This window comes from Coregonus clupeaformis, unplaced genomic scaffold (genome assembly GCF_020615455.1).
Source record: "Coregonus clupeaformis isolate EN_2021a unplaced genomic scaffold, ASM2061545v1 scaf0735, whole genome shotgun sequence".
NCBI classification, from domain to species: domain Eukaryota; kingdom Metazoa; phylum Chordata; class Actinopteri; order Salmoniformes; family Salmonidae; genus Coregonus; species Coregonus clupeaformis.
The window spans coordinates 64,627-89,100 of record NW_025534190.1 but is presented as its reverse complement, the minus strand read 5'-3'; the positions used below and the strand labels follow the sequence as shown (position 1 = coordinate 89,100).

The following is a 24,474-nucleotide window of genomic DNA, read 5'->3' as shown; positions in this document are numbered from 1 at the left end:
TTTCCGTGTTTGGTCAGTGACTCCCAATCGGAGGTAACGAGTGTCAGCTGTCGGCTCGTTATCTCTGATTGGGAGCCATATTTATACTGTGTGTTTTCACCTTGTGGTTGTGGGTTTTTGTTCCGTTTCGGTCAGTGTACCGTGGACTTCATGTGAGTCGTCTTTTGTTTTGTATTACGTGCTTTACTCAATTAAAGTCATGTTTCTTGGACACGCTGCGCCTTGGTCTTACTTAGACGACATAGACGACCGTGACAGAAAAACCCACCATAAAAGGACCAAGCAGCGTGTCAAGCGGCAACAGGACCTACCTACACAGGATTTATGGACGCCTATCAAGGATTCATGGACTTGGGAGGAGATACTGGATGGAAAGGGTCCTTGGGCACAACCGGGAGAATATCGCCGCCCTCGTGAAGAGCTGGAGGCAGCTAAAGCCGAGAGGAGGTGGTATGAGGAGGCAGCACGGAGTCGAGGCTGGAAGCCCGTGGGTACTACCCAAAAATTTCTTGGGGGGGGGCTAAAAGGGAGTGTGGCGAAGTCAGGTAGGAGACCTGCGCCTACTCCCTGGACTGACCGTGGAGAGCGAGAGTACGGGCAGACACCGTGTTACGCAGTAGAGCGCATGGTGTCTCCTGTACGCAGGCATAGCCCGGTTCGGTACATTCCAGCTCCACGTATCGGCCGGGCTAGATTGAGCATTGAGCCGGATGTCATGAAGCCAGCCCAACGCATCAGGCCACCAGTGCGTCTCCTCGGGCCGGCTTACATGGCACCAGCCTTACGCATGGTGTCCCCGGTTCGCCTACATAGCCCGGTGCGGGTTATTCCTCCTTCCCGTACTGGTCGGGCGACGGGAGTATACAACCAGGTAAGGTTGGGCAGGCTCAGTGCTCAAGGGAGCCAGTACGCCTGCACGGTCCGGTATTTCCGGCGCCACCTCCCGCTCCAGTCCAGTACCACCAGTGCCTACACCACGCACCAAGCCTCCTGTGTGTCCCCAGAGTCCTGTGCTTCCTGTTGCTGCTCCCCGCACTAGCCCTGAGATGCGTGTCCTCAGCCCGGGACCACCAGTTCCGGCACCACGCACTAGGCCTTCTGTGCGTCCCCAGGGTCCAGCATGCCCTGTTCCTTCTCCCCGCACTAGCCCTGAGATGCGTGTCCTCAGCCCGGGACCACCAGTTCCGGCACCACGCACCAGGCCTATAGTGCGTCTCGGCCGGCCAGAGTCTGCCGTCTGCCCAACGGCGCCTGAACTGCCCGTCTGCCCAACGGCGCCTGAACTGCCCGTCTGCCCAACGGCGCCTGAACTGCCCGTCTGCCCAACGGCGCTTGAACTGCCCGTCTGCCCAACGGCGCCTGAACTGCCTGTCTGCCCAACGCCGTCTGAACTGTCCGTCTGCCAAGCGCTGCATAAGCCGCCCGTCTGCCATGAGCCTTCAGAGCCGTCCGCCAGACCGGAGCCGCTAGAGCCTTCCGCCAGACAGGATCAGCCAGAGCCTTCCGCCAGACAGGATCAGCCAGAGCCTTCCGCCAGACAGGATCAGCCAGAGCCTTCCGCCAGACAGGATCAGCCAGAGCCTTCCGCCAGACAGGATCAGCCAGAGCCTTTCGCCAGACAGGATCAGCCAGAGCCTTCCGCCAGACAGGATCAGCCAGAGCCTTCAGCCAGCCATGAGCAGCCAGATCCGTCGGCCAGCCATGAGCAGCCAGATCCGTCGGCCAGCCATGAGCAGCCAGATCCGTCGGCCAGCCATGAGCAGCCAGATCCGTCAGCCAGCCATGAGCAGCCAGATCCGTCAGCCAGCCATGAGCAGCCAGATCCGTCGGCCAGCCATGAGCAGCCAGATCCGTCGGCCAGCCATGAGCAGCCAGATCCGTCGGGCAGCCATGAGCAGCCAGATCCGTCAGCCAGCCATGAGCAGCCAGATCCGTCAGCCAGCCATGAGCAGCCAGATCCTTCAGCCAGCCATGAGCCGTCCAGCCAGGATCCGCCAGAGCCGTCCAGCCAGGATCCGCCAGAGCCAGCCAGCCAGGATCCGCCATTGAGTCCGGTGCTGTCCCTTAGCCCGGTGCTGCCCCTTATCCTGGTGCTGCCCCTTAGTCCGGTACTGCCCCTTAGTCCGGTGCTGCCCCTTAGTCCGGTGCTGCCCGTTAGTCCGGTGCCGCCCCCTTAATTCTGTGGGGTTTAGTTGGGGGGTGGTCATATGGAGGAGGCTAGGGAAGCGGGTGGTGACTAAGGTGGGGTGGGGACCACGACCAGGGCCAGAACCGCCACCGTGGACAGACGCCCACCCAGACCCTCCCCTAGACTGTATGCTGGTGCGCCCGGAGTGCGCACCTTTAGGGGGGGGTACTGTGACACTCTGGCTCCGGGACTGTGTTGTTTGAGCCAGGGTGTATTCATTTGGGTGTGTTGGGTATAGGGTGTGTTCATTTGTTGTGTTTGGTTTTGGTTTTGTTTCCGTGTTTGGTCAGTGACTCCCAATCGGAGGTAACGAGTGTCAGCTGTCGGCTCGTTATCTCTGATTGGGAGCCATATTTATACTGTGTGTTTTCACCTTGTGGTTGTGGGTTTTTGTTCCGTTTCGGTCAGTGTACCGTGGACTTCATGTGAGTCGTCTTTTGTTTTGTATTACGTGCTTTACTCAATTAAAGTCATGTTTCTTGGACACGCTGCGCCTTGGTCTTACTTAGACGACATAGACGACCGTGACACATACATTATATTATTTCCAAAAATCTTAATCTGAGAAAGTAATGCTTGTTTAACCATTTAACAGGATCGTTACACCTGAGAGCTGAGAAAGATACATTTGTTTCAGATTACTTCTCCTTGTACATTGGTGGGAGGAATGATCAGTAATATACAGAACATAATTAAACAGCATTATGAAGCCTGTACCGGCTGTTCTGCTGATTGTGATTAAAATAAAAATGAACTGCTTTTCTGATTTATTTTGGCACCAATTTGCAGTTCAGCTCTTACGAACTCTATTGCTCGCTAGTGTGTAGACGACTTCACAACATAGTTTATTCTCTGGAGACTTCGTCTGGATGTTGGTCACTGTGAATACCTCATAGGGAGGAATTAAGACTTCTCTCTCTCCAGTAAATACAGAGTAATATGATATGTCAGCTCCAAGACATGTGGAGATCTCAAAGCAGGACGTCGCTCCAAATGAATCTCTGCCTATTCCCCTGCCTAGAGTGCTCAAGGTGAAGGTGCCGAAATCGATTTCTTTGATGACAATGTTCTGATCAAATTACACTTTGGTTCTATGATAGGTGGTAATAGTGCTTTTTTGAGGTTGGTTCGGTTTCAGTTAGATTATTATAAAATAATAACTGATTTCGGTTTTGATTATTTTTTAAACATTAAATACACTATGCGTTATAAGGGTTGAATTCTGTAAAACACAGAATAAAACAATTACTGCTTATCACTTATTAACCATCATTTATTCACATTTCTTTAATAAAATATTTCAGTTGTTGTGTATGTTACATTTATTTTATTAGATGACTTTATTCTTTCATTCCAAACAATCATCTCATCTCTACAGAGCTGCTGCCTATGCTGTCTGACAAAATCACTATTTTAGTTTTGTAAATATATGAACACTATTGCGACTATGAACATAGTTAATAGCTTTATGTAGCAGTAGCCTGTATCTATTGCTTTACAATTCAGGTCACTCTTCCATTTTCCAGTGCTCTTTAGAGTGTAGACGACTTTACACCACAGGTTATTCACTGCTGACTTCGTCTGGATGTTGGTGACTTTGAATACCTCATAGGGAGGAATCAAAACTTCCCCCTCGTTTGCACAGGCAGAGTAATATGTCAGGTTAACACCAAAACATGTGTTGATCTCAAAGCAGGACGTGTTTCCAAAATCGTATAAGGTCTTATGTATAGAACTTGAGACAAAATAACCAAAGCGCATTTCTTTGTTGACAACATCCTGATCAAAAGTTACATTGGTTCTAAGGTAGGTGGTCCAACATGATGTTTGACTTTGTTTGAGAATCTGAATGGCGTCAGTTAGATATAAGTGGAGGGAATGGTACTGGAATGATGTTCCATACCCATATCTGCCTTCTCTAACTGCTTCGTTGAAGTTCAGGTAGATGGATTCGGATGGAGGTTGGGGTTTGTTATTTGTGTACAAATACATAGCGATGGAATGCACTTTTTGCAGAGCATCTTTTGGAGTGGAGGCATGTTTCTCTGCAATGTCCCAGGCTCTTCTGAAGTTAGTGGTGGTGTTCCTCTCATATGGGAGGAAGTAGCTCTCCACTCTCTTAAAGGCTTCGTCTCTGCAGACATCGTATTTGTCGTCAACAGAATCAGCTGCCATGTCCAGTGGGAAAATCTCCTTCTGTAACAGTACCATTCTTTAGGGACATTCTCCTTACAGACCTATCAGGTCCTTGCTTGGGTGATAAAATGTCTACCGATCCCTTATTGGCCGCAGTTTGTGAGGCCAAATGTGAGGAAAACAATAGTAGACTTGTGTGTTTGTTGGTTTATGTCAATGTGCAAAATGAAAGTACAAAATAATAGCACCGCCCAAGTCCCAAAGCAGGACGACAAAAATATGATAGACATTTGTTTTTTCTGCATAGCTCAGGGCGTTGTCAAAACAACATGAAGCCTATTCACAGGAATTGCCCATAACATTTAAGGACACTCTTTTCTTGTCAGAAAAAACAGTCGTGGGACACTATTTTTTTAAATTATGTCTCTGTGAAAGGAGAACTTGTTCAACTTATCTCTGTAAAAGGAGTCCTTGTTCAACTTAAAAATATAAATGAACCCTGCTGGTGTTAAATGTAAAGTTGTATGAACTTATACTTTATAATGTAACAAATATGTTATTGCCTTGTTTTGTTAACTCAACTTGATTTCCTGATTTGCCATAATTTATTATAAGCAGGGTAAATCAACTAAACTAGGTAAATGAAATATTAGGTTTGAGGTTGTATTTTTCTTAGGGTACCTGTGTCACCAGTCCAAAGTGAAGACAGAGAATCAAAACCAAGACAGAGATGTAGTTTTTCTTCTTCTCAGTGCTCTTCACATCTAAAGATGAGAACACAACCAGTCAAAGGATGAATAAACATTTCCATTGTGCCTTTACATACAAATACGTTGCAGCTACATACAAAACGGTTGTCATTGCTAAATAAATATCTCACCATCAATTAAGGAATATCCACCACCCATGTTGCAGAAGTTGTTGACCTCAAATCTACAGCATGTTCAAAGTATATAATCAAATAAAGTTAACTCTTATTTCAACAACCCAAGTGATACAACAACAACAAGTGATACCTGTTCCTAAGACTGGAATAATATGTCACATCCTGTCAAATGGAGAAGCACTCACCTGCACTCTGTACTAGTAACTATTGATGCAAGGAGCTCTTCAATCAAACTCTTCTTACATTTACATTTTACATTTTAGTCATTTAGCAGACGCTCTTATCCAGAGCGACTTACAGGAGCAATTAGGGTTAAGTGCCTTGCTCAAGGGCACATTTACGTCATTTAGCAGACGCTCTTATCCAGAGTGACTCACCAATTGGTGCGTTCACCCTATAGCCAGTGGGATAACCACTTTACACATTTTTTTTTGGGGGGGGGTAGAAGGATTACTTTATCCTATCCCAGGTATTCCTTAAAGAGGTGGGGTTTCAAATGCCTCCGGAAGGTGGTGAGTGACTCCGCTGTCCTGGCGTCGTGAGGGAGCTTGTTCCACCATTGGGGTGCCAGAGCAGCGAACAGTTTTGACTGGGCTGAGCGGGAACTATGCTTCCGCAGAGGAAGGTGAGCCAGCAGGCCAGAGGTGGATGAACGCAATGCCCTCGTTTGGGTGTAGGGACTGATCAGAGCCCGAAGGTACAGAGGTGCCGTTCCCCTCACTGCTCCATAGGCAAGCACCATGGTCTTGTAGCGGATGCGAGCTTCAACTGGAAGCCAGTGGAGTGTGCGGAGGAGGGGGGTGACGTGAGAGAACTTGGGAAGGTTGAACACCAGACGGGCTGCGGGCTGCGGCATTCTTACAGTGTATCAGTTCTCTCTGTCATCCCAATCATGCCTTTCTTTTTATAGCTGTGATAATGACGATCCATCCCACACAGTGACGTTGAGGTCTCGACTGAAAGAGAACCTTAAAGTTACTTTCTCTTTCAATTTGGATAAATCTTTACCTTCACGTTCTTCATTACAATGTAATATCTTTATAGTGATAGTGAGGTATATCAAATCAAATCAAATCCAAAAATTGTATTTGCCACATGCGCCGAATACAACAGATGTAGACATTACAGTGAAATTCTTACTTACAAGCCCTTAACCACCAATGCAGTTTTTTAAGAAAATAGTGTGTAAAGTGTTAAGTAAAACATAGATAAGTAACTACAGCTGTATCTGTAGTTAGTACTACATTCACCCAGGTCTCTGTCACCAACACTACAGCTATAACTGTAGTTAGTACTACGTCCACCCAGGTCTCTGTCACCAACACTACAGCTCTACCTGTAGCTAGTATTACATCCACCTTTGACTCTGTCCCTGAATCTAAGGTTTCTGTGTGATGCTTTCTCTCCTATGGAATAGAGTAGAGCTATAGAGTTGTATAATAGTTCATGTAGGTAGATGTCATGTGGAACAGTGGAATCAGTGCAAAGACAGTTGTGTTATTAGACGTAACCAGTATGTATATGTTGTGTTGTACTAAAAGACAGTGTGGAAATATGAACTTGTTGTCATAAAACATGTGAAGGGTTTGATTCTTCTTTCTAGTCTCTTAAATCTGTCAAACTGAAGCTATTGAGATATTGTCACAACTTCTGAGTAACTCTTCACAGTCAGCATAGATAAAGAAACACCCCTACTATATACAGTTGAAGTCAGAAGTTTACATACACCTTAGCCAAATACATTTGAACTCAGTTATTATCAATTCCTGACATTTAATCCAAGTAAATATTCCCTGTCTTAGGTCAGTTAGGATCACCACATTATTTTAAGAATGTGAAATGTCAGAATAATAGTAGAGAGAATGATTTATTTCAGCTTTTATTTCCTTCACCATATTCCCATTGGGTCAGAAGTTTACATTCACTCAATTAGTATTTGGTAGCATGGCCTTTAAATTGTTTAACAAACTTTCGGGTAGCCTTCCACAAGCTTCCCACAATAAGTTGGGTGAATTTTGGCCCATTCCTCCTGACAGAGCTGGTGTAACTGAGTCAGGTTTGTAGGCCTCCTTGCTCACACACGCTTTATCAGTTCTGCCCACACATTTTCTATAGGATTCAGGTCAGGGCTTTGTGATGGCCACTCCAATACCTTGACTTTGTTGTTCTTAAGCCATTTTACCACAACTTTGGAAGTATGCTTGGGGTCAATGTCCATTATCGAAGACCCATTTGCGACCAAGCTTTAACTTCCTGACTGATGTCTTGAGATGTTGCTTCAATATATCCACATACTTTTCCTTCCTCATAATGCCATCTATTTTGTGAAGTGCACCAGTCCCTCCTGCAACAAAGCACCCTCACAGCATGATGCTGCCACCCCCGTGCTTCACGGTTGGGATGGTGTTCTTTGGCTTGCAAGCACTCCCTTTTTCCTCCAAACATAACGATGGTCATTATGGCCAAACAGTTCTATTTTTGTTTCATCAGACCAGAGGACATTTCTCCAAAAAGTACGATCTTTGTCCCCATGTGCAGTTGCAAACCGTAGTCTGGCTTTTTTATGGCGGTTTTGGAGCAGTGGCGTCTTCCTTGCTGAGCGGCCTTTCAGGTTATGTCGATATAGGACTCGTTTTACTGTGGATATAGATACTTTTGTACCTGTTTCCTCCAGCATCTTCACAAGGTCATTTGCTGTTGTTCTGGGATTGATTTGCACTTTTCTCACCAAAGTACGTTCATCTCTATGAGACAGAACGCGTCTCCTTCCTGAGCGGTATGAACATGGTACCTTCAGGCGTTTGTAAATTACTCCCAAGGATGAGCCAGACTTGTGGAGGTCTACACGTTTTTTTTCTGAGGTCTTGGCTGATTTCTTTTGATTTTCCCATGATGTTAAGCAAAGAGGCACTGAGTTTGAAGGTAGGCCTTGAAATACATCCACAGGTACACCTCCAATTGACTCAAATGATGTCAATTAGCCTATCAGAAGCTTCTAAAGCCATGACATCATTTTCTGAATTTTTCCAAGCTGTTTAAAGGCACACTCAACTTAGTGTATGTAAACTTCTGACCCACTGGAATTGTGATTCAGTGAATTATACGTGAAATAATCTGTCTACAAACAATTGTTGGAAAAATGACTTGTGTCATGCACAAAGTAGATGTCCTAACCGACTTGTCAAAACTATAGTTTGTTAACAAGAAATGTGTGGAGTGGTTGAAAACTAGTTTTAATGACTCCACCTAAGTGTATGTAAACTTCCGACTTCAACTGTATATACAGCCCAAATATTACTACTGGTACACAGGAAGCTACAAACAGGAAATAGGTAGGACTTTTATGAATAAGATACTACAAACAATAGCTGTGTGTAATAGTGTGTATTCGTGTGTGTACGTGCAAGCATGTGTAGTTTACAGATTTATTCAATTGTTTAAGCACAATTTTGGAAACACTACACACAATTAGCACAACTCTACACCAAAGTAGCACAACACTTCAGATCATTTGCAAAATGGAACACTTTTGTCAAAACTATACACGACTTCATAAAAACAGTATTTTGTTACCATACGAAACACACACATTTCACATGACTTCAATATTTTTGAACCAGTTACACACTGCTGTTACTAACCTAAAACACTTTTAGCAAGTCTAATTCTCAGTGATTAGAGTACTGTAAATGAAGTACACAGAGAAAGTGCAACTATACAAACACTACACAAGACCAATGCTGCAGACTGAGGAAAATATCATTTATATCTCTCCATATACCCAAATCAGTCAACATGTCAACATGGAGAATCACAACAAAACATGTCCCAGTTTTCATGCTACTACAGTAGTGTGCATAACACTGTTAGCTCAGCAAACAACAGACAAACGTAAAATACTGTATCCAGTACAGGTTACAATTCCAGTAAATAACAACAACAACAAACATAAAAAATTATCTGAAAAAAACTGACAATATTGTACAAAAAATACTACAGTAAACATACTATACATTATCTCTTCGCCTAGCTGGATCTGGCCAGAGAATTTCATCAACATCACAAGCAATATCCTCATTAGCAAGACAACGTGGGAAGAACCATCTTGAATGTCGAATTCATCCTTGCACAGCTGCGGCGTGGACTTGTTCACAGGCATCCTCCATGGCCTGAATGAGGGGTACCTGAGCCTGGGGCTGGAGATTGTCGTGTATGAAGATTATGACTATTCTAGAGGAATCGGAGAGAATGTTTATTTTAGTTCAAAAGTAGCCAGTTGTAGGGTGACGCCCCAGGGGAGACGGGTGATTGGACAGCAGAGGGAGCCACCCATATTTTTACATTGTTTATAACTATATGCTGGAGGAAAAAGAGGTTAGAGCAGCAATTACTATTCGAGGACACTGCTCTCCGGGTGTCATGACACCTGTAACTCATGCTGAAAGCTTGTGATATGAATAAACTAATGATCAAAGGTTCAGTATGAGCGGACTCCTTTGTTTGACAGCAATGAGCACCAGCATTCGACGCGATACGACAAGATCGTAAACCTTCCACCGCCATGCAGAGAAAAACTCTTCGATAGGGTTTATAAATGGAGAGTATGGTGGAAGGTATAGTACTGTCAACTGTGGATGTTGTTGAAACCAGTTCTGGACCAAAGCAGTGGAATGACACATTGTCCCAGATGACAGTGTATTGCATCTGGTGCATTTCATTACCTGCTGTTACGATGTGGTGCAATCGGTCCAAAAATGTGAGAATGTGAGGTGTGTTGTAAGGGCCCATTTTGGCATGACGGAGGAGAACCCCATGCTGTGAAATGGCAGCGCAAAGGGTGATGTTACCCCCACGTTGCCCTGGGACATTGATTATAGCCCTGTGGCCAATGATATTTCTGCCTCTCCTTCTTGCTTTTGTGAGGTTGAACCCTGCCTCATCAATATATATGAATTCATGCAGGATTTCCTCAGCATCCATCTGCAAAACTCTCTGAAATACAGTGAAAGACAAGATTGTGTAGCTCAGGATAGGTCTAGTATACAGTCAATGTAAAAAAAGTCATGTGTGCAGTATGCAACATCACAGTGCTAAAGTGAACAATACAAACCTCCACATACTCATGCCGCAGCCGTTTGACCCTCTCTGAATTCCGCTCAAAAGGCACTCGATAAAGTTGTTTCATTTTAACCTGATGTCTTTTCAGGATGCGTGCCAGTGTTGACTGAGAGACCTGATGGACATTTTTGAAAATGGCATGGTCACCGATAATGTTGGCTTGTAGTTCTCTGAGCCTGATAGCATTATTGGCCAAAACCATTTTTATTATCTCTCTCTCTTGTCCTTGTCGTTCCCGACCCTCAATCCTATGTAGAGAATAATACATGTAACTTACTGTACAATGTCACAGGAAGGGGTATCACAAGTGCTGATATGGTTTATACAATAAGCGGCTGATTACTGTAACTGTAGACAGATCTTCTTTTACCTGTTTTCCTGTCGAAATGTCCTTATGACAGATGACACTGTATATCTGCTAAGATTTGGCTGAACTCTCAGTCCAGCCTCCCTCAGCGTCAATCCGTGGTTCACAACATGGTCCACTAGTGTTGCACGAATGTCATTTGATAAGTTTGGTCCTCTTCTTCTTTGTGCACGTTCTCCTCCTGCTTCAGGTCTTCCTCGACCTCTGGCTCGGCCTCTGCCTCTTCCTCTACCTCCTTCTCCTCCTCTGTGTACTCCTCCTCTCACCCTCACTCTTCTTCTGACTCCTTCCATTTTGGTTGAAGGCAGGTGAACCTACCTGCTGCATTTTTATAGTGCTTAAACCTGATTGGTGTGTCTACAATTTAGCAATCGTGTTTGTGCACCTGATGGCTGTGTTTAACAGATTGGCTCATAGGTGTGGTAATTAAACAGTCAGTGCTTTGGAATTGCAAGGATGTGACATCATGATATAGTTCTGTGTCTGATGTATACATGTGTGTTTAGTGTTTTGCAAATCACTGTGTGTAATGTTTTGCAAATAGTGTGAAGCTGACAATGTGCTTACAGTTGTGCAAATCTAGCTTTGTGTTTTGCTCCTTGAGTGTAAGGTTTTGCTAATTGTGGGAAAAGTTTAATTTTAATGTGTAAGCAATCGAAAAAAACTGTAACGTCACCATGACAACATACTGTAAGACATACAGTAGCCTACAGTGCACACAACTTCCTCTCTCTCTCTCTCTCTCTCTCTCTCTCTCTCTCTCTCTCTCTCTCTCTCTCTCTCTCTCTCTCTCTCTCTCTCTCTATGATCACCAGGTCTGCTCCTCTCTCCAGACAACGCTGTCTGCTATCCTCCCAGGTTTTTTTCTCAGTAGAGCAGAAGTAGAAATTGGAGTCAAAGTATCTCCATTAAGAGTCAGTTAGAAAGGTAATCATACAGTATAAATAACCATAGGACTCAGTGAGAAAGGTAATCATACAGTAGATATTACCATTAGGAGTCAGTTAGAAAGGTAATCATACAGTAGATATTACCATTAGGAGTCAGTTAGAAAGGTTATCATACAGTAGATATTACCATTAGGAGCCAGTTAGAAAGGTAATCATACAGTAGATATTACCATTAGGAGTCAGTTAGAAAGGTTATCATACAGTAGATATTACCATTAGGAGCCAGTTAGAAAGGTAATCATACAGCAGATATTACCATTAGGAGCCAGTTAGAAAGGTAATCATACAGTAGATATTACCATTAGGAGTCAGTTAGAAAGATAATCATACAGTAGATATTACCATTAGGAGTCAGTTAGAAAGGTAATCATACAGTAGATATTAACATTATGAGTCAGTTAGAAAGGTAATCATACAGTATATATTACCATTAGGAGTCAGTTAGAAAGGTAATCATACAGTTGATATTACCATTAGGAGTCAGTTAGAAAGGTAATCATACAGTAGATATTACCATTAGGAGTCAGTTAGAAAGGTAATCATACACGTGTGTGTGTGTGTGTGTGTGTGTGTGTGTGTGTGTGTGTGTGTGTGTGTGTGTGTGTGTGTGTGTGTGTGTGTGTGTGTGTGTGTTTGTGTTCTCGCATCAGTGTGTATCTCCTCAGGACCTGAGGATTCAGGGAGAAGACTCTACAGGATGGGTGCTGTGAGCTTTGGGATGCTGTGTGTTCTACAAGTCACTCTCAACATCTCCCTGAGACTAGTCTGTGAGTGTATTGTTTTCTAATCATTACACTATATCAGACTTTCACAACAAGGTCCTAAATTCAGATGTTATCTGTGTACATTAGGTAAGTTCCTCCTCTGTTACAGACCAGTTACAACAACCTGGCTGAAGAGAGAGGCCATCTTCAGGCAAAGCTTTTTGTGATAGGTGAGATATAACCGTGATTAACTGGAAGTAAAATCAACAGTATTTATATAACAATGGGTTTGTGAGTATAGAGATACTAGCTACGTTTCTCAATGTGTTCACCTTTGTTCTTCAACAGAGCAGTATTGTCAAGATGAATGGAGATACTTTGATTCCAGTTTCTACTTCCTCTCCACTGAGAAGAAAACCTGGGCTTCCTCCATCCTTCCACCATTTTAAAGTAGTCAAAGTAGTCAACTGGGTGGGTTTTCCTATTGGTTGTAGCCTCCATGGCGTTGCCCGTACTGTCACAGACACTATAATGGGACAGATATAAAGAGTCCTCTATCTATCTCTATGGGTCAAGGTCACAGTAATAGAAGGAAGAAACTGAGCTTGTAGAAAACAGCCAGTAGGGGGAGACAAACACTTATAAAAGCAGGTATTATACCCAACATGAGGGACTTTTCTAACCAGCATCCGATTGACAATCAGATTATAGACAAAACCTAAAACTGACCCTTATCTTAACCCTAACTTTCACCTAATTTTAACCAATTCAGAAACTGAACTGATTATAAATTTATAATTGAAGTTTAAAATGAAGCCTTTTTCTTTATAGATGTCCTGTTTACTTGTGGTGACGTTATATCCATGGATGAAAAGTGGCCTGTGTTTTTAGGACAGATGCAGTGCATAAGGCCTACATAGATTGTGAATAATGACATTAAGGGTACGTCTCAAATGGCACCCTATTCCCTGTATAGTGCACTACTTTTGACCAGGGAACATCACTATTTAGGAAATTGGGTGTCATTTGGGACACAGTGTTTAGGGAAGTTATTGCTGGAACACCTATTTTATTGTAATTTCAGTTGATTTCAGCATGCGTTGCTTTTCCAACTCATATTTAGCCATACCACTGACTTCCTTTAACAACAGCTTCCTGTCAGCCTGTCTGTCAGTGGTTGGTGGTTACTAGCAGACCTGGGCCACGTATTCATTAGGGCACACCATAGCAAAATGTTTTACAACTGCAAATGAAAACACGTTATTCGTATGGGACAGGTACAGTTAGTTCCTCCCTGTTTCAGTTTGCTTTCTTCCATTTGGTGCCTAATGAATATGACCCAAATACTTTAGCTGTGCTTGGTTTAGCTTGCCTGGCTTAATGGAACCAATAGAATAGTCCCAAACGCTCAAAGTATTTGACAGATTTCCAATAGTTTTTAAACCCAGGTCTGGTTATTCCTTATTTTGTAAAGGATCCAGATACATTATTAGCACTACACTAGCACTACACAACTGATTCAAATCATCAAAGCTTGATGATGAGTTGGTTATTTGAATCAGCTGTGCAGTGCTAGGGCAAAAACCAAAACGTGCACCCAGGACTGAGTTTGGGAAACCCTGCTTTAACGCAACATAGCTATAGTCAGTAAACATTGTTGAACATGACTGAGGGCATATATGCCAAGCCAGATATGATCAATACATTTGACAGAGGTGAGATGGAGGAAAGGATTGTGGATATCTACATCAGTGCAGACACACATGCCAGTTACAACACCCTTACTGAGGAAAGAGACCAACTACAGACCAGCTAAGAACACCTGACTGAAGAGAGAGACCAGCTACAGACCAGTTACAACAACCTATCTGAAGAGAGAGACCAGCTACAGACCAGTTACAACACCCTGACTGAAGAGAGAGACCAGCTACAGACCAGTTAAAACAACCTGACTGAATAGAGAGACCAGCTACAGACCAGTTACAACAACCTGACTGAAGAGAGACACCAGCTACAGACCAGTTAAAACAACCTGACTGACTAGAGAGACCAGCTACAGACCAGTTACAACACCCTGACTGAAGAGAGACACCAGCAACAGAGGGAGAGAGATGATTTTGAAGGCTGGTACTACATCTCGACCAAGACTAAAAACAGGAAAGACAGCAGATAGGACTGTATATACAGTGGAAGGGCCTTGAGGCCTCATTTATCAATACTACTTAACCCATCAGAGTTTAAGCCCTAGGGGGGGGCTTACTGCTATTAGCCCATACAAACGTATTGAATAACAGATTAACTTCATGGAACAACAGAAAGTCCAAAAAAATTGCAGAAGGAAGTTTGTTCTGAAGTGTCTCTTCTATCTGAGAGATATAAGAAAGTATATATTTTTTTTTAACATGTATTTAACCCCATATTCTTGGCAATAAGAACGGAATTTAGAATGTTCATATGCATAGAAAAGTGGGATTTATCAAACAATCCCACCAGCTTCATACACACACAAGTAGGAGATTACCTTTGATGAATACCAATTGTTCTCAGCCTCAGTGCTCGTGCAGGACCTTGACTATTTGGATTACAAAACGCCCCTAATTAATCATATATGGTCAAAATCATTCCTTTAAACGCCATACCATGAAATAGCATACAAAGGCACAATCCAAAGAAGCTTAGAAGTGTATTTCTTTCGAGACTGATTATAATAATCCAGACTGCAATACAGTACTAGTGTCAGAGATTGAGTACAGCCAAAAGGTTTTATTTGGCTCGCTCAGTTGTGGTTTGACCAGTAAAAATAAAAACATAGCTACAAAGAGAGGACCATTAGGACAATTCAAGTTGCTCTAGCAACGGCAAATTTACATCAAATGAGTAGGCAACACTCACCAATAAGCCATCCATTCACAACAGCGCCCCCTGTAGGCGTATAGGCCAACATTGCTGTCCTAGAGAATGAACTAGTCGTGCGTTCCAACTGGCCACCTTGTCACCACATTCAGCAGTGTTTTCTGTGCATCACATAACGTATCACCTGCACATTAAGAGTTGAATCCTTTTCTGTTCACGTAGTTGAACTCGTTTTGGGATGGTGATGGGGATGTTGGTGCCATCTATTGCTCTGTTCATATCTTGGGATATGATATTTGTGAGTCTGTAACTTTAATACACATATAAGTGAATTTGTCCCAATACTTTTGGTCCCCTAAAATGGGGGGACTATGTACAAAAACTGCTGTCAATTCTAAACGGTTCACCCAATATGGACGAGAAAACCCTGAAATTAAAGCTGAAAGTCTGCACTTTAACCTCATGGTCATTGTATCATTTCAAGTCAAAAGTGCTGGAGTGCAGAGCCAAAACAACCACAAATTTGTCCCAATGCTTTCGAAGCTCACTGTAAATATACATTTACATTTTAGTAATTTAGCAGACGCTCTTATCCAGAGCGACTTACAGTTAGTGAGTGCATACATTTTTATTTTTTATACTGGAATCGAACCCACAACCCTGGCGTTGCAAATGCCATGCTCTACCAACTGAGCTACATCCATGTATCTTTCTCAACAACAGGAGTTGATCTTCAATCTCAACAAGAGGGTCTGGATTGGTCTGACTGACAGAGAGACAGAGGGGACCTGGAAATGGGTGGATGGAACAAGGCTACAATTTTCAATTCATTCAACAATTGTATATACAGATTGACTGTCATTGAAACAAGGAGTCAACAAAGTTGAATTTAAGCTGAAACATGTCTGTAAATTATTTAGAATTGGGATGTTTTAACTGTGATGTCTGACCGTTTTTAACCCTGTAGGTACTGGTATTAACCATGATATCTGACTGTTTTTAACCCTGTAGGTGCTGGTATTCACCATAAAATCTGACTGTTTTTAACCCTGTAGGTGCTGGTATTCACCATAATATCTGATGTTGTTTAACCCTGTATATACTGGTATTAACAATGATATCTGACAGTTTTTAACCCTGGAGGTACTGGTATTAACCATGATATCTGACTGTTTTTAACCCTGTAGGTGCTGGTATTCACCATAATATCTGACTGTTTTTAACCCTGTAGGTACTGGTATTCACCATAATATCTGACTGTTTTTAACCCTGTAGGTGCTGGTATTAACCACGATATCTGACTGTTTTTAACCCTGTAGGTGCTGGTATTCACCATAATATCTGACTGTTTTTAACCCTGTAGGTACTGGTATTAACCATGATATCTGACAGTTTTTAACCCTGGAGGTACTGGTATTAACCATAATATCTGACTGTTTTTAACCCTGTAGGTACTGGTATTAACCATGATATCTGATGGTTTCTAACCCTGTAGGTACTGGTATTAACCATGATATCTGATGGTTTCTAACCCTGTAGGTGCTGGTATTAACCATGATATCTGACTGTTTTTAACCCTGTAAGTACTGGTATTAACCATGATATCTGACTGTTTTTAACCCTGTAGGTGCTGGTATTAACCACGATATCTGACTGTTTTTAACCCTGTAGGTGCTGGTATTCACCATAATATCTGACTGTTTTTAACCCTGTAGGTACTGGTATTAACCATGATATCTGACTGTTTTTAACCCTGTAGGTACTAGTATAAACCACAGCCTGATAAGGGTGGTGACCAAGCAGAAAATGGTGAGGAGAACTGTGTTGAGATAGGTGAAGATCATAGTCCTCTAAAGGCATGTAATGACTTGTCATGTGACAGGAAACTCATTATGAGAAAGTGGTTTAACATCTCCATGACAACATACTGTAACACATACAGCAGCCATCAGTGCACACAACTTCCTCCTTCATTCTCTCACACGCACACACTGTAGGATGAGATTCAGTCTGTTGCGCAGAAGATCCGCGCTATAGTGGAATTGAAAGGCAATTTTCCCGTCTTTGCGGAGACTGCATTCATGGTAAAGTCTGCATATGTCAGCTTAATTGAAAATTAACTTTACATTTCAATAGCGCTATAGCGCAGATCTTCTCCTCTACATATTTAATCTAGGTCTCACTGTCAGAGTGAGCCACAGCAGAGGAAGAAGAAAATGAAGGTAATGATGGAGAGAGAGAACATAAAGAGAAAAATTTTTTAGTTATGTTAAGATTTAGAGGACAGTATGTATAGTTGAAGTGGGAAGTTTACATACACCTTAGCCAAATACATTTAAACTCAGTTTTTCACAATTCCTGACATTTAATCCTAGTTAAAATTCCCTGTCTTTGGTCAGTTAGGATCACCACTTTATTTTAAGAATGTGAAATGTCAGAATAATAGTAGAGAGAATGATTTATTTCAGCTTTTATTTCTTTCATCACATTCCCAGTGGGTCAGCAGTTTACATTCACTCAATTGGTATTTGGTAGCATTGCCTTTAAATTGTTTAACTTGGGTCAAACGTTTCGGGTAGCCTTCCACAAGCTTCCCACAATAAGTTGGGTGAATTTTGGCCCATTCCTCCTGACAGAGCTGATATAACTGAGTCAGGTTTGTAGGCCTCCTTGCTCGCACACACTTTTTCAGTTCTGCCCACAAATGTTCTATAGGATTGAGGCTTTGTGATGGCAACTCCAATACCTTGACTTTGTTGTTCTTAAGCCATTTTGCCACAACTTTGGAAGTATGCTTGGGGTCAATGTCCATTTGGAAGACCATTTGCGACCAAGCTTTAACTTCCTGACTGATTCAATATATCCACATTGCTTCAATATATCCACATTCATTTCCTTCCTCATGATGCCATCTATTTTGTGAAGTGTACCAGTCCCTCCTGCAGCAAAGCACCCCCACAGCATGATGCTGCCACCCCTGTGCTTCATGGTTGGGATGGTGTTCTTCGGCTTGCAAGCGTCCCCCCAAACATAACAATGGTCATTATGGCCAAACAGTTATATTTTTGTTTCATTCATTCATTCTTCATTCTGAAGTGTCTGTTCTATATCGGAGAGATATAAGAAAGATCAGGAAATATTTATTATTTATTTTTACATGTTCAGTGCATTCGGAAAGTATTCAGACCCCTTCACTTTTTCCACATTTTGTTAAGTTACTGCCTTATTCTAAAATTGATTAAATAGTATATTTGTCTCATCAATCTACATACAATACCCCATAATGACAAAGCAAAAACTGGTTTTTAGAAATCTTTGCAAATGTATTAAAAATAAAAAACAGAAATACCTTATTTACATAAATAGTAAGACCCTTTGCTATGAGACTTGAAATTGAGCTCAGATGCATCCTGTTTCCATTGATCATCCTTGAGATGTATCTACAACTTGATCGGAGTCCACCAGTGGTAAACTCAGCTGATTGGACATGATTTGGAAAGGCACACACCTGTCTATATAAGGTCCCACAGTTGAGAGTTCATGTCAGTGCAAAGACTAAGCCGTGAGCTCGAAGGAATTGTCTGTAGAAATCCGAGATAGGATTGTGTCGAGGCATAGATCTGTGGAAGGAAAAGATGAAAGTAGAAAAGTGAAGAGAGACCTTTGATGAAAACCTGCTCCATAGCGCTCAGGACCTTAGACTGGGGCAAAGGTTCACATTCCAACAGGACAATGACCCTAAGCACACAGCCAAGACAACGCAGGAGTGGTTTCGGGACAAGTCTTTGAATGTCCTTGAGTGGCCCATACAGAGCCCGAACTTGAACCCGATCGAACATCTCTGGAGAGACCTGAAAATAGCTGTGCAGCGACGCTCCCCAACCAACCTGACAGAGCTTGAGAGGGTCTGCAGAGAAGATTGGGAGAAACTCCCCAAATACAGGTGTGCCAAGCTTGTAGCGTCATACCCAAGAAGACTTGAGGTTGAAATAACTGCCAAAGGTGCTTCAACAAAGTACTGAGTAAAGGGTCTGAATACTTATGTAAATGTAATATTTCCGTTTTTTTTTTTTTATAAATATGCAAACATTTCTAAAAATCAGTTTTTGCTTTGTCATAATGGGGTATTGTGTGTAGATTGATGAGGAAAAACCATTTAATCAATTTTGGAATAAGGCTGTAATGTAACATAATGTGGAAAAAGGCAAGGGTCTAAATACTTTCCGAATGCACTGTATATTCATATAGATCACTCAATAGCCATTGTCAATGTTAATATTTATAGTTCACTATGTAGCATTGCATGCAGGCTGTACATCAATATATCTGTCTCTTTATCTATCTCTCTCATTCTCTTTATCAGGTAGGCTAGTAGTGTGGTTGATGGTTGGATACAGTACTGAATGGTTAAGTGATGATGGCTAGTAGTTATCATGTTGATGGTCATGCTGAATGATTAAGTGCTTCCATCTAGAGCAGGAGAGAAAATAAATACTAATAATTGTTCTATAAAGATTTAGAAAACATGTACACGTAATGTAAAATGTTATTTATTTAAGTAAACATGTTAAACATGTTTTCATATGAAATTATTAACATATATCGCTTTTATACTTACAAGAATAACAAATGGACATGTTAATAAAACAGCAACAATGTCATTTAATGAGGTCTACCAGCCTGAATTTGATTAGATACTGATAACAGTGTGACCTGCAGTTGGACACAGACAGAGGGCAGAAGAGTACTGAGAGGACACACACACACTGCATGCCACATGCAGGCATGCACAAACACACACACATACACACACACACACACACGTAAAGTTCCCCTTTTAAACATCTGATAAAGATGCAGATATAGATTTCCTCCACCACTTCTGAATAACTCCTCACACTGATGTCACACAGAGACAGCATACATAGAAAAACAGGTCCTTATATGGCCATCGATGGCTGGTCACAGAGTACAAGCCATAACGTGACCTCCTTATGAAGGCTGGGATGTCAAAGCCTCAGTAATGCTCTAAGATCTATGTCCAATTTTTTATCTGCTAAAATAGATGATCACTTCAATTATATCTTAAATCATTTAAAACGGATGGGAAACAACCATGTTTAGATTAGAAACTAAGGCTGGTGCAAGTCACGTGGTGGCCAGTGTTGTGTTGATTTGACAGTTTCCCCTTCACTGTGGTTGACTGACAAAGAGATTCACTACCATAAGTCACACAGAGGCAGTACAGTCCAGGGAGAAGAAAGGTACAGACGTACATTAGAGCTGAGGTTAGAAGTAGAAGTTACTGTATTTGACAACAAGTGTGTTAAGATGTCAGAGAGAGTCTATGAAAACTCAGACAGATTTGAAGATGACGAGCCTGATGCAATGAAGAACACAGACATTGATGGCCAATTATATGCCAACATAAGAGCCTTCAAGCCTAGTCCAAGAGATGGAGTTGTTGCTTCAGGTAAGATTGCACGCACACACACACACACACACACACAAATTAAACACACACATTACAGGTGAGATTATCCTATAGTACTATAGCTTTGTTTGTCCCAATCCTGGATGATACAGTAAAACATATTACCAAAGTTCTTACTTTAATAATTTGTGATTCAGTTCATGTTCAGTGGTGGAAGAGACCCTCTGGAGTTGCTGCAGTGTGTCTGGGGCTGCTGTGTGTTCTCCTACTGGCTGGGATCATAGGCCTGTCTGTCTACTGTAAGTTTAGTATGTTGTCACTGAGCCTTAAGTAGCTTACTTAATCATACTTAATCATTAATGGTGTGGTAGTTACATGTTTGATTAACTTTACCCTTTTACAGGTGGAGTCATTGGTCATCGCGACTCAAAAGAGAGAGACCAGCTACAGGCCAGTTACAACACCCTGACTGAAGAGAGAGACCAGCTAGAGACCAGTTACAACACCCTGACTGAAGAGAGAGACCAGCTACAGACCAGTTACAACACCCTGACTGAAGAGAGAGACCAGCTACAGACCAGTTACAACAACCTGACTGAAGAGAGAGACAAGCTACAGACCAGTTACAACAACCTGACTGAAGAGAGAGACAAGCTACAGACTGAGAGAGAGATTCTTAACAGGAGGCTTACCAATCTCAGTGAGTACACCTACAGTAATACATTATCATTAATCCCACACACTTTATAGTGTGTCTGTATTCTTTCATTAAGTGTTTAGTTTGATAAGTTGAAGGAAATTCATGTTTTTGATCTTGTAGAACAAACCTGTCCTGAAGGCTGGCAGAAGTTTGAATCCAGTTGGTACTTCCTGTCTACCAAGACTAACACCTGGAAGGAGAGCAGAGAGGACTGTCTGGAGAGAGGAGCAGACCTGGTGATCATAAACAGTGATAAGGAACAGGTGAGAAAGAGAGAGAGAGAGAGAGAGAGAGAGGGAGAGAGAGAGAGAGAGAGAGAGAGAGAGAGAGAGAGAGAGAGAGAGAGAGAGAGAGAGAGAGAGAGAGAGAGAGAGAGAGAGAGAGAGAGAGAGAGAGAGAGAGAGAGAGAGAGAGAGAGAGAGAGAGAGAGAGAGAGAGAGAGAGAGAGAGAGAGAGAGGGAGAGAATATGGGTGTACAGGGGGTAGATATAATCAAACATGTAAATATATACAGTACCAGTCAAAAGTTTGGACACACCTACTCATTCCAGGGTTTTCTTTATTTTGTACTATTTTCTCAATTGTAGTATAATAGTGAAGACATCACACTATGAAATAACACATATGGAATCATGTGGTAACCAAAAGAGTGTTAAACAAATTCAAACATATGTTATATTTGAGATTCTTCAAATAGCCACCCTTTGCCTTGATGACAGCTTTGCACACTCTTGGTATCCTCTCAGTCAGCTTCAACTGGAATGCTTTTCCAACAGTCTTGAAGGAGTTACCACATATACTGAGCACTTGTTGGCTGCTTTTCCTTCACTCTGCGGTCCGACTCAACCCAAACCATCTCAATTGGGTTGCGGTCTGGGGATTTTGGAGGCCAGGTCATCTTATGCAGCACTCCATCACTCTCCTTCTTGGTAAAATAGCCCTTACACAGCCTGAAGGTGTGTGGGTCATTGTCCTGTTGATAAACAAATGATAGTCCCACTAATCCCAAACCAGATGGGGTGGCGTATCGCTGCAGAATGTTGTGGTAGCCATGCTGTTTAAGTGTGCCTTGAATTCTAAATAAATCACAGAGAGTGTCACCAGCAAAGCACCCCGCCACACCATAACACCTCCTCATCCGTGCTTTACGGTGGGAGCAACACATGTGGAGATCATCCGTTCACCCACACCACGTCTCACAAAGACACGGTGGTTGGAACCAAAAATCTCCAAATTGTACTCCAGACCAAAGGACTTATTTCCACCGGTCTAATATCCATTGCTTGTGTTTCTTGGCCCAAGCAGGTCTCTTCTTCTTATTGGTGTCCTTTAGTAGTGGTTTCTTTGCAGCAATTTGACCATGAAGGCCTGAGTCACACAGTCCCATCTGAACAGTTGATGTTGAGATGTGTCTGTGTCTTGAACTCTGTGGAGCATTTATTTGTGCTGCATTTTCTGAGGCTGGTAACTCTAATGAAGTTATCCTCTGCAGCAGAGGTAAATCTGGATCTTCCTTCCCTGTGGCGGTCCTCATGAGAGCCAGTTTCAACATAGCGCTTGATGGTTTTTGCGATTGAACTTGAAGAAACTTTAAAGTTCTTGAAATGTTCTGTATTGACTGACCTTCATGTGTTAAAGTAATGATGGACTGTAGCTTCTCTTTGATTATTTGAGCTGTTCTTGCCATAATATGTCAAGAACAGATACTGGTATAAAACATTGTCACAACACAACTGACTGGCTCAAACGCATTAAGAAGGAATGAAATTTCACAAATTAACTTTTAACAAGGCGCAACCGTTAATTGAAATGCATTCCAGGTGCCTACCTCATGAAGCTGGTTGAGAGAATGCCAACAGTGTGCAAAGGTGTCATCAAGGCAAATGGTGGCTATTTGAAAAATCTCAAATATAACATATATTTTGATTTGTTTAACACTTTTTGGTTACTACATGATTCCATATGTGTTATTTCATAGTTCTGATGTATTCACTATTATTCCACAATGTAAACAAATAGTAAAAATAAAGAAGAAGCCTTGAATGAGTAGGTGTTCTAAAACTTTTGGCTGGTAGTGTATATATATTTATCTTTCTCAACAACAGACATTTCTGTACAACCTCCAGAAGAGAGTCTGGATTGGTCTGACTGACTCTGTTCAGGAGGGGACCTGGAAATGGGTGGACGGCAGACCACTGTCCACAGGGTGAGAGATGATAACTAATCTGTGAATAAAGCTCCATTCAACCTTTTTCTATACAGGTTACTGTCATTGATGATAGCAGTCAACAAAGTTAACTTTAAGATGAAAAATGCCTGTATATTATTTAGGATGGTGATGTTCTATCCATGATATCTAACTGTTTTTAACCCTGTAGGGACTGGTATTAACCACAATATCTTCTAACAGTGATGTCTGACAGTTGTTTACCCTGTAGGTACTGGTATTAACCATGATATCTGACGGAATTTAACCCTGTAGGTACTGGTATTAACCATGATATCTGACGGTATTTAACCCTGTAGGTACTGGTATTAACCATGATATCTGACTGTTTTTAACCCTGTAGGTACTGGTATTAACCAAGATATCTGACAGTTTTTAACCCTGTAGGTACTGGTATTAACCATGATATCTGACTGTTTTTAACCCTGTAGGTACTGGTATTAACCATGATATCTGACGGAATTTAACCCTGTAGGTACAGGTATTAACCAAGATATCTGACTGTTTTAACCCTGTAGGTACTGGTATTAACCATGATATCTGACTGTTTTTAACCCTGTAGGTACTGGTATTAACCATGATATCTGACTGTTTTTAACCCTGTAGGTCCTGGTATTAACCATGATATCTGACTGTTTTTAACCCTGTAGGTACTGGTATTAACCATGATATCTGACTGTTTTTAACCCTGTAGGTACTGGTATTAACCATGATATCTGACTGTTTTTAACCCTGTAGGTACTGGTATTAACCATGATATCTGACTGTTTTTAACCCTGTAGGTACTGGTATTAATCATGATATCTGACTGTTTTTAACCCTGTAGGTACTGGTATTAACCATGATATCTGACTGTTTTTAACCCTGTAGGTACTGGTATTAACCATGATATCTGATGGTATTTAACCCTG

The 24,474-nt window shown here is 42.0% G+C and overlaps 1 protein-coding gene and 3 long non-coding RNA genes across 4 annotated transcripts; 3 read left to right on the top strand and 1 right to left on the bottom strand.

Annotated features, from left to right (window-relative positions):
• Window positions 1-3,601: 3,601 nt before the first annotated feature.
• Window positions 3,602-4,399, bottom strand: LOC123485557 (ecto-ADP-ribosyltransferase 5-like). Its single transcript, XM_045216534.1, has one exon. It carries the CDS (start codon window positions 4,397-4,399, stop codon window positions 3,602-3,604), a length of 798 nt encoding a protein of 265 aa, XP_045072469.1.
• A 7,900-nt stretch (window positions 4,400-12,299) lies between these two features.
• LOC123485555 lies at window positions 12,300-12,813 on the top strand. Its single transcript, XR_006659050.1, has 3 exons — window positions 12,300-12,412; window positions 12,519-12,579; window positions 12,698-12,813. It is a non-coding gene; the product is annotated as an uncharacterized LOC123485555 (long non-coding RNA).
• A 6,638-nt stretch (window positions 12,814-19,451) lies between these two features.
• LOC123485556 lies at window positions 19,452-21,138 on the top strand. The gene is made up of 3 exons (XR_006659051.1): window positions 19,452-20,675; window positions 20,834-20,935; window positions 21,046-21,138. It is a non-coding gene; the product is annotated as an uncharacterized LOC123485556 (long non-coding RNA).
• Window positions 21,139-21,249: 111 nt separating this feature from the next.
• Window positions 21,250-23,773, top strand: LOC123485554. The gene is made up of 3 exons (XR_006659049.1): window positions 21,250-21,336; window positions 21,457-21,599; window positions 23,442-23,773. It is a non-coding gene; the product is annotated as an uncharacterized LOC123485554 (long non-coding RNA).
• The last annotated feature ends 701 nt before the right edge of the window (window positions 23,774-24,474 follow it).